The 10,764-nt window shown below is 40.6% G+C and overlaps 1 protein-coding gene across 2 annotated transcripts; it reads left to right on the forward strand.

Annotated features, from left to right (window-relative positions):
• The first annotated feature begins 930 nt into the window (after window positions 1-930).
• vps37c (VPS37C subunit of ESCRT-I) lies at window positions 931-10,090 on the forward strand. 2 transcript variants are annotated; one of them, XM_068321595.1, is made up of 6 exons: window positions 931-1,211; window positions 1,307-1,419; window positions 1,854-1,963; window positions 5,419-5,590; window positions 7,137-7,219; window positions 8,071-10,090. In XM_068321595.1, exons 3-6 carry the CDS (start codon window positions 1,871-1,873, stop codon window positions 8,797-8,799), a joined length of 1,077 nt encoding a protein of 358 aa, XP_068177696.1. In that variant the 5' UTR covers window positions 931-1,211; window positions 1,307-1,419; window positions 1,854-1,870; the 3' UTR covers window positions 8,800-10,090. The 2 variants fall into 2 exon arrangements, with proteins under 2 accessions (XP_068177696.1, XP_068177697.1); XM_068321596.1 differs by having other exon boundaries at window positions 1,312-1,419.
• Window positions 10,091-10,764: the final 674 nt, after the last annotated feature.

The following is a 10,764-nucleotide window of genomic DNA, read 5'->3' on the forward strand; positions in this document are numbered from 1 at the left end:
GTGCAAAAAGACACTCGTATTGCCATGAACAGATGTATTGGTGGTGCTGGAATCCTCCAACGGAAAGTACGCGTCACACAAATCATGACGTGATCCGTATCGAGGCTTCGAAGCGTGTCCCGAATAAGGGAGGGGGCGTTTCCGCGATGAGGCGAGGAGCTGAAAATAAAGACGTCCGAAGCCACGCTGCCAGGCTGATACCTCGTGACCGGTTCAGGAAGTGGTACTGATTTTGTTCTGGAATACAATAAACCCCCCAGGCTCCATTCAAATTGTGGTTGTTTGATAGAGAGTTGTGGTCAGTGAGAGTTTGGAGAAAGTCTAAAAACAGTTTAGACAGAGTTAGAGATAGTTTGGAGAGACGTTGTTTTTAAATTCAAACCAATGATTTTTCCATACTGCCAGTGTGTGTGTGTGTGTGTGTATGTGTGTGATGAAGATGAAGACTTCCTTAGGGAATATACATATTTTCATAATTTATTTTTTTAAACAATTTTTTAATTTGTATTCTCAGGGTTTATGAAACATGCCACACACTTCAAAGTCATACCATCTGATATTTTTTGCGTCCAGTAGATGTCCTACTAGAGCAAATAAAGGCTCTGAAGCTTTGTGTTGGAATGAACCAATTGGATGAAACGCTTCAAAGCATTATGAAGCTTCATCTGCCCATCACTAGGACATAAGGGTTCCCCTTGTATCAGCTGAGCTCAGGGACATACCATTACTGGCGGTGCAGGGGTCATCAGAAGGAATACATGTCCATTAAAATCCTTTCACGAACGCATCTAGACAAATATGATGTTTTAAAAACCTTTGAAATAGTAAGTTAGGAATTTACAACAGTCCACCAGGGATTTGGAACATTCTCGCATTTTGAATTGGTCCGAGAAACCCCCACGATCCATTAAACATGGATTGTTCCTAAAATGGCGGCGGTATCTGTCAATGTAGAGGGAAACTTTCCTATTTTTATGTGAAAAAATCAGTTTCTAACGTGTATCATTCGCTTTGCTCATCCATTTATTACAGCAATAAGTATCGGAATCCAAAGACTGTTAGTATTGATCGGCAGGACCCAGGCAATTCATTCAAGGCTCCATTTTGATCGTCAAGTCACTGGGCTTCCCTCGAAGTTGACGGCAGCTAAGTGCCTGACATTGCGATCATACTGACTGTTGTCATCAGGTCACTGAACGCAGAACCATCAGGTGAATTAATAGGTCTGTCGAGGAGTTTGTTAGCTTGCCAAGCAGATCGCGTCAAAAACCAATCTACGATTGTTTGTTTGACGGAATTCCGCCAGGGCAGGTCGGAGATCCCGAGGACGTGTCACGTCACCTGTCAGCGGAAACAGGTCGGTGGTGTTGGATGTCACCGCTGGTGACTGTCAGGCTAAAACTGGTTTGCTAGCACCGTGTAAGTACACATTTATTCACAACTTTTTTCTTAGTGCACTGTAACTATTGTTCGTCTGAACAGTCTGTTCTGTTTGTGGCCTACAGTCACTTACCTCAGTGATATGGCTTTAAAACGTTAGCTTAGCTTTGAACAGGTTTTGTTCAAGTTAATGCATTCTGAATATGTTACTCTGAATTATCTTCGCTGGACCTGACCACATTTATTATATGTAATGTTTATTTTGATTGCCCAATTAAGATAGTGCATTTAGACACCATGATTTGTTGTATCTCGAGTTGTAAACAATGGCTCAACATGTCAGTGATTTATAAAAGAACAAGCAGACGTTATTCATATTACGGTTTAGAATTTAGGCCCTTGACTGTCATCTTTCGGTTTCCAAACATTGTCTGAACTCTCTTCTCTTTTCCTGGTTTCACTTTGACTGACAGACATCCTGGCAAATCAAATGGAGAAGCTCCAGGATCTGAGCCAATCAGAGCTCCAGGAGCTCCTGGACAACCCTGAGAGGGTGGAGTCTATGGCTCTGGAGTCTGACGAGGTATAAATCACGCTTCATCTTCTAGCTTGAAAGAGTGCTTTACTTGGCTGGGCACTCAGGGTTTTGTGGGAAAATAGGATTTGCTTTAAAATAAAACATTATTATCCCCCAAAGCAAGCAAACTAATACAAAACAAAGCACAACCCAATTTGTTTGACTTTGAAGCTTAGTATTACAGTCCAATAAATTGGCAGTTCATGATAATTCATTCATCATCTACCGCTTCATACGCTGTGGCAGGAGCTGGAGCCTATCTTAGCTGACTGAGGGCGTGAGGCGGGGGAAACTCCTGGCGTGACCCCAGTGCACCGCGGAGCCACACAGAGACAGACAAACATTCACACACACATTCAAACACTACGGTCAATTTGGAATGGCCAATGAACCTGAGGCGCATGTTAAAAGTTAAAAATTTGTCACCATCAGCAGAATGTAAACAGTAGTTCATTGACTTTCACTAAATTTACTTTGAACTAAGAAAACAACTTTGTGAACAAGTCTCGCACAGCCAGCATTGTCCACTTGGTGCTGTGGACAGCGCTGTGCATTAAATGCAGTTTTCAATATGCAGTTTGCCCAATTCATTAACACGGTCTATTCATCCTAATGTATAACTACTGAGACAGATAATATTTTATTATAATACAAGACTTGAGTGTGTCACTGAGCAAATTAAATGTATTTTGATGTAACAATATAATACAACTGTGTCCCTTCTGCAATTTGGATTTTTTTTTTGCTCGGAAGACAACACAAAATTTGTGATGTATGGTCAAGGAAGTATGTAATCTTCCATTAGGACTTTCAGGCCTCATTGGCAAAGCTAGTTTTCAGAACCCCATATATTCTTACTTGCCAATTTTCTCACCATCCTCTCTGTGTACCACGATCTAAATGAGCACCTGAGCATTGTTACTCCTCTGTAACTTACTATTCTGCCATGTGTAAATGAAATCATTAGGATAAATTTAGCTATCAGATACTTACTGCCTTTGTTGAGTGACCAGATGTATCTTGGGGTTGTACAGATGCTTCCTGATGTGACTGCAGTAACAGTGTCAAAGTGGTTTTGTTCCATTTCAGCACAAAGCACCAGTGTAAACCTGTTATAGTATTATCAGTTTACCTGACGTGTCAAGGTTTATACAAATATATTACTTTTGTAACTATTTTGCAAGGTAGTTACGCTACACAAATTACTTCTTAGAAGAGGTTTTGAGGTTTTGAAAGTTAGATGGAAATAGAAGCAACTGGAAAATCACTTTGGGGGTGTTTTGTCAACTAAAATATTAATTACTGTATTGAATTTTGACAATAAGCATTACTTTTATCTATAATGAAAATAAAGTGACAGCCCTCACTAGTATTACAATTACTTTTTCATGAAAATTAGTAAAATGTGTAAAATGTCAGTAAAAAAGAATATAAAAAATGCTTTATAACATAAGTGGAAGGAATACACTATAAAGACAAGATACTAAATGTTCATACTTACAAACTTTATCAATAAATATATTGTCATTCTAAAGTTGATACTATTAATATAAAAGTTTTCGCAATTTTTTTGATTAACATTTACCGTTTATCTTTTCCTCTAAAGGTCCCATATGTGAAAAACACCTTTTCATTATATTCCAATAAAGATACCTGACTACTGACACATTAGACATGAGATAAAAGATCATCTCGCTTTTGCTCACTGCACCTATCACAAAATATTTAGAACAATTCAAATTTGGGGCCAACAATACATTATAGTAGGCTTTGCACACATATCGTATAATGTTGGATCTGACGATGTTTTAGGCAAGGAACTTTGATGGTGGGACTTGAAGGCATTATGTGAAATTGCAAACAGTGGAATATAGAACTTTAAAAAACCACAGGAGAATCCAAGGCCACAAAAGCCCCTCCTCAAGACTGCTGTGCCCAAGAGTGAAAGCATGTGATGGAAGATGGAGACTATCGCATGACACAGGGTCAAATATACTACTTTAGACATTTGTGCTGGTAACAACCTGGATGGTTTTTACCTCTTTGTCCTGGAGGAGATGACATCCAGTATTTCCAAAACATTTCTGAAATGTGAGTTTGTCAGACCAGGTGACAATTTTTCTTCTTATATTTACATATACCGGTATGTAAATATTATATTATTCTAAGTGTGTACAGGCAGGATGGAACGGGTGGAGAAAAGTGTCAAGTGTGATGTGTGCTGGAAGAGTTTCAGCTAAAATGAAAGGAAAGGTGTGCAAAACTGGTGAGACCAGCAATGAGAAAAAGACAGGAGACAGAGCTGGAGGTAGCGGAGATGAATATGTTGAGGTTCTCTCTGGAGTGACCAGGAAGAATAGGAGGAGGGAGAGGCCAGACTGAGATGGTTTGGACATGTCCAGAGGAGAGATAGGGAATATATTGGTAGAAGGATGCTGAGTTTTGAACTGCCAGGCAGGAGGCCTAGAGGAAGACCAAAGAGGAGGTTTATGGATGTAGTGAAAGAGGACATGATGGTAGTCGGTGTGAGAGAAGAGGATGCAGAAGACAGGATTAGATGGAGGCAACTGATTCTCTGTGGCGACCCCTGAAGGGAAAAGTTGAAAGGAAAAGAAGATTTACATATAATGTTTCTCTACCGTTCCTTTTGAGGTGGAGGAGAGGTGGTTGTCAACCCCAACGTGATCGCCGACCTTTTGAAAAGATAAACAGTGTTTTTTTAATTAGTGGAATTTCAGTGGACCATTACCATCTTCTTGTCACTTTCTTGACTCCTGTGCTCTGGTCTGGTTTTGCACACAGACACACACACGCACACGCACACGCACACACACACACACACACACACACACACACACACACACACACACACACACACACACACACACACACACACACACACACACACACACACACACACACACACACACACACACACAGCAAAATAGATTAGACAGGTAGACCGATAGTAACCCCAGTTCAGGAGAAAGTCATTACATTCCATGCAATAAACACATTTACAAAATCAAAGATTTGCAAATGTCAGCCACCAAGCATAAATCTGTCCAAGATTTTTCTGATAAGCTGACCTGCCACCACCCAGCCTGAACCTGATGCCAGATTCAAGGGTGATAATTGCTCCTCTGCTGCTGAGGAGAGAAGAGCTACTCCTACCCTGAGCACTGACACAAATGTTCAAGGCTCATCTGAACCAACATTCATGCATGTACACAACTGTCTTTTCTCGAGTATTAATGTCATTACATTAGTGTTGGTCTTGGGATTATATTGATATATCTAGGAAAAAAATAACCAAGGTGCTGAATCTGGACTAATGCCAGCTTTTGGCACTGTATAGTTATGGGCTTTGATGGTGCTAGCATCTTTAAGGACAAGCCACAGAATTTAACGTTAACATCCATAAATTTCAAAAAATCTCAATCTGTATCTTCTCTCTTCAGATCCAGAACATTCAGCTAGAGAGAGAGATGGCACTCGCATCAAATCGCAGCCTGGCTGAGCAAAACCTGGACATGAGGCCTCGTCTGGAGTCCCAGAAGGAGGTGCTAGTGGAGAGATATTCTCAGCTAGAGGGTGTCAGAGAAACCTACGAACAACACTGCTCCCAAAGAGGTAGGAGGAAGGGAGGGAAACACAGAGAGTGGCTGAAAAAATAGTAAATAAGGAGGGATGGAGACCTTAAAACACATTAATGCTGGGATTACTTTGTCACAGTCATCAAACCACAAGAAAAAAATGCCCACTTTGTGTTTAAAATGTTGGCTGAAACAGGATTGGAGAGTTCAGTCACATTCTTATCTGTCCTTTAACCTAAAACCATACCGTCACACTCGTCACCATCCTGTGGAGCAAGTTGGAATAAAATGTATAATCACTTATACTACTACAAATATTAGTGAGATGTTGATTCTTTCTAGGAAGATAAAGCATTCTTGATAATGAGGACATTTTTACTAGTTTAGTGTTTGGAATCTTTCTGATGTTTGTGTTTTATACTGCAGCAGAGTCTTTTGAGTCCCATCATTATAATTATTTTATTTCCTGATTGAGGTGACTGTAGTGGTTTTTAACAGTTGCCAGAATGGCTTCCATTCATCTGAGTCATAGAAGAGAAAGTCATACAGTAGCACCTTGATATACGAGTTCAATTTGCTCCGTGACAGAGCTCGTAAGTCAAACAACTTCTAACTAAGCAAATTTTCCTCATTTGAAATAACTAATTTCATCGCTCCAGCTTTGTAAAAAAAGTAATACCATTTAAATGACCTCAAGTGGCGATTATAGATTGAAGTTTTATAAATACTGACTTACAAACGATTCAGCCAACAAACAGTCTTGGAAACAGTTGTGTTGGTAGGTGGAGGACTACCTGTATATAAGTTCTGTAAACAATGATCAAGTATGAAAAGAGAAGCAAAAGTCACAAACTCACACGAGCTCCACAAATAAGAACGAGATTCGGTCTCAGCCAATGTTGTATCTATCCACCAACCAGTAGACCCGATCACGGCTCGTATCTTGGACTTACACTTGTATGTCGATCAAAAATATGGACAGAGTGACGGCTCGCGTTTTTAAAAATTTTGTATGTTGAGCAGCTCATATCTCAAGGTACTAGTGTATGTTGTCACTATTTCCCTGTTGTTTTTCACCTTTTGGTGTTAGAATTGTCGTTGTTAATGACTTCATGAATTAGTTGTATACCTTCTGCTATTATTAGCAAATTAAATGAGTCTTTCATGCCACTTGTTAATGAACATCATACCTTAAAAGCATGTGTTAATCTTTGACAAACACCTGCAGCTGCAAAACTGTCCAGGTGACTTGCTGAAGCTTTCACATTACAGACTTAAATGCAACAGTGCCAGTAAACTGCTCATCTTTACTTGGTAGATAGTGTATGTGTTATAAAACTGAGGGTCCCATACTGTAATAGTTGGAAAAAATAAAGAAAGACAGAAATAAAATGTTTTGTAGGACAGTTAATTGTGAGATAAAATGCTTGACAGCCCGACACTTTGAAATGCTTTGACAGAACTACGGTAGTTTTTACTGTTCTCTGCTGGAGTGTTGTTTTTTTTTTCCCCATCTTACTTATTGTCTTTATGTCTCCTGTGCTATCTCTGTGTCACTTCACCACTCCTGATGTGCGGCTCAGATGGGATGGTGGGTCAGGTGTCTCCAGAGGCCTTGCTTTCTCGACTGCAGGCACAGGGCAGCAAAACAGAGGCAGATTCTGAGGTCAGAAGCACACACACAGGCACACACACAGACACACACATATTACCTATTGATTAAATTATTGTAAAACCCCAAAAGTATGCCAGATATTAATATGGTTGTTTTCAGAATTGTTATCACGATGTAATATTATTTTAAACTCTTGAATTCTCAAGCAGCCAGACTCCATGCAATGTAATTGTGTCATATTGTCAGGGCAGGGGTGAATACAGTCAAAGACAAAAAATATGCTCTTTTGTCCACTTCTGTTGGTAAACTACAATGAAATATGATGTGTTCAGGTTAAAGCTACAAAAACAAGATCTTAGACATTGAATCAAAACTGTGGTGATCTTTTGGATTTCTGTATTAAGAAGATTCAGGGGGATCAGCAAGACAGCAGCGACCTGTTGAGTTTTGTCCCTACCAGGGCTGGTTTATTTGTTTACTCAATCTTCAAATTTCAAGACAAATTGGCTTGTCTCTAATGAGGTTTTTTTTTTCAGACTTTCAGCAGATTTGTATCACAAAATGCAATAATTTAAAATCTTTACTGTGTTTATAACTCTTATTATAAACTCAGTTAAAAATTATTTTCTCACCCCTGACCCTCAGAAATCTTGAGTCAATTTCAGTTTTTATGACATTAAACCCCTCTAGTTTTCACATAATTTTGCATTACATTTTTTTTTCCTGTTGTACTGCAGTTCAATTTCTGAAACTCAGACTGCAGCAGAAGGTCCCAATCATTATGACTAGCAGCCAATCACAGTTCCATCTTCTGAGTTTTTGTGTTGAGGTTATGGGGAATGTAATACATGAAGAAGTGCAGTAGAACACACCACTGTCACTCGCTGTGTGTCTGTTTGCAGGCTATAGCTGATGAATTTTTGGAGGGTTCTGTGACATTGGACTCCTTCCTGGATCATTTCCTCTCCCTGCGTTCCCTTGCTCACAAGAGACGGGTGCGGATAGAGAAACTCCAGGAAATTCTGCGACAGAGAAGTGAGGGCAATCCCGCTATCATGACGTCATCAGCAGGTGCCAGCCAGGACCCCACTGCCACACTCTCACCATGGAATCAACACACAACGACAGCAACTACGACAAATCCACAGCAGCCAAACTCCACAGCTCAGTCCTCTAGCTACCAAAATGCCCCACAGTCAGCCTCCTCATCTGCAGCGAGCTCCGCTGGCCTTCCTTACAGCCCGTACCCTGCCACCCCCCCAAACCCTACCCCTGTAGCAGCTGCAGCCTCTGGTTCCACCAAACCCCCATCGCAATTCCCTCCATATCCAGTTTCTGGCACAGCTTTCACCCCAGCAGGAAGCTATCATGGCCCCAGGCCTGCTTTTGGGCCTTCGGCTTCAGCTTCCTGTCCTTACCCAGTACAGCCCTCCTTCCCTGCACCACATCCAGGCTCAGCATTTGGTCAGTACACCCCAAGTCATCCCCAGAGTGGGCCGGCACCGTACCCAGCCTCCTACAGCTACGGTGGGTACAGCTACCCTGCTGGCCCCAGCTATTCTAATTCTCAGTCACCAACGGGGAGACCAATCTGCAGACCAGGATATGGAGTTCCCCAACCATACTCCTGAAAGCACTACTGCTCCGCTGTCTGAATCCTTTTAATTTTTTTTTTTGTCTCACCCTTTTCTTCTCTTTCTCCCTGCACACCACACCTTCTCACCCTTTATACATTTCCTACCCTACTACTTAATTTCACCCAAATTCAAGAGGTGTCTTGCTTTACTTAACTTTGTTGCACTATTTCTCTCTGTCTGAAATGATCAGTTTTTGATCTCCCAGGCTTTCTCTCTTTACTTTTAGCTCCCTCCAACCCACCAACTCCCCCACACTAGTCTCAGGTTGTTGCGTTGTGTTAGTGTCGAAACACTTATGTCTTCATACAGTCACTGTCTTTTCTCTCTGTATTGCTCCCTGCATCCATCTGTCCATATCACGTGTTGCTACATATTTGGCAAACAGGTTATAAAGTTACAAATGCACTCTCCCTTATAACAAATATATTAAAAGTAAAATCTGTACCAATGTATCAGTTTCCGCTAGGACCACAATCTGCTGGGTCACATTGTTATCTGTGAACACAGTTTAAAAGTAGAACTAAGGCAATCACAGACTGCAACATCCCGTGACACCCCTGAATTCAAAATTTTACCCTGACCTACTTGCATAGGTCAAAGATCAAAGCTAGTTCTCTGACCTACTTTCATCGATCAAAGAGGTAGCTTTGATCTATGGTCTCACTCACAGGCTCTCTCCTTGTCTTCCTGAGTACAAAAGTTGAAATTTGACCTAGTTATCTCAAGGTCATCATCTCATTTTCGTCCCCTTTGCCGCCTGAGTAATGTGCTTTTTGTTTCATCTTTCTATCTGCAACGGTTGCAAAGATATTCGGTGGATGAACGAATGAGCGGACAAACACATGAAAGTTGACAATTACAATACGTCACCGCTTTGAAGCGGGATGTAAAAACTAACTAACTAGGATGACTGTTCAGTTAACAGGCTTTCTCAGCCATACCAACCTGGTCTGTCAGCTTCTCCAGAATTATGAACAGAATTGTGATAACATTTGCTGGTGCGGTCAGAAACTATCATGCTTCAGTTTATTTTACCAAAGAAATGTGTCATTTTTCCCGGGCTTTGCATTTCCCTTTATCAATGAAAAAGTAAGTTAGGTGCAGTGTCTGCAGTCCATCACAGAAAAGGTACGATCAAACAATAAAAAGCTTGACGTGAGTGTTTAATTGAAGTTTGATCATTTGCATTTGGGACCAGTGACTGTGAGCTATTGCTTTTCTATTCTTTCTGCACTGGCTTGCATCCCCCAGGTATTTTGACTTATGGTCAATAAATGATTTTCAGGAGAGGACCGGAGCGTTCCAACAGTTAATATAAATGTCACAATCAATTGACATGGTCCTGGGACAACAGGCTTTGACAAGGTTTTGACAAAGTGTTGATTAATATTTCTGTCATTTCAAACGACATCTGATTCTCATGTGATCAACATAACATGACAACAGTGAAGAACCAGGCCGATCTTCTTTTTTTCCTTTCGGCTTTTCACTTCAGGGGTCGCAACAGCGAATCAATTGCCTCCATTTAATTGTCTTCTGCATCCCTTATGGTTTTGTGATCAGAGTAAGTAAAGGAAAAGTCTGACGTGAGTTAAAAGTCTAAGCAGTAAACTATGCTTAGTTTGATTGTGTTATTTGGGGTGAGTTAGGAGCACTGTAGTCCTGTAGCAACACTAAAACATGACTTGAGACAATGATAACTGCTGGAGTCTCTGTTGTTCATGTATCATGTCCAACATGTATCATCTGCAGCAACACTCCCCTGTCCTCATCTCGTCTTCATTCCTACCCTTATCTTCCTCATCTTCATCTCATTTCACATGAACTGATGCTTGACAATGATTACAGAGAAAAATAGTATAATTACAATGAATTGTCATTGAGAATACATATGGTCTGAACAGTGGAATATAATGGACTGTAATGGATTATAGCTCTTTAATAATTGAATCATTTGGG

The sequence above is a fragment of the Antennarius striatus genome, chromosome 8 (genome assembly GCF_040054535.1).
Source record: "Antennarius striatus isolate MH-2024 chromosome 8, ASM4005453v1, whole genome shotgun sequence".
Taxonomy (NCBI): domain Eukaryota; kingdom Metazoa; phylum Chordata; class Actinopteri; order Lophiiformes; family Antennariidae; genus Antennarius; species Antennarius striatus.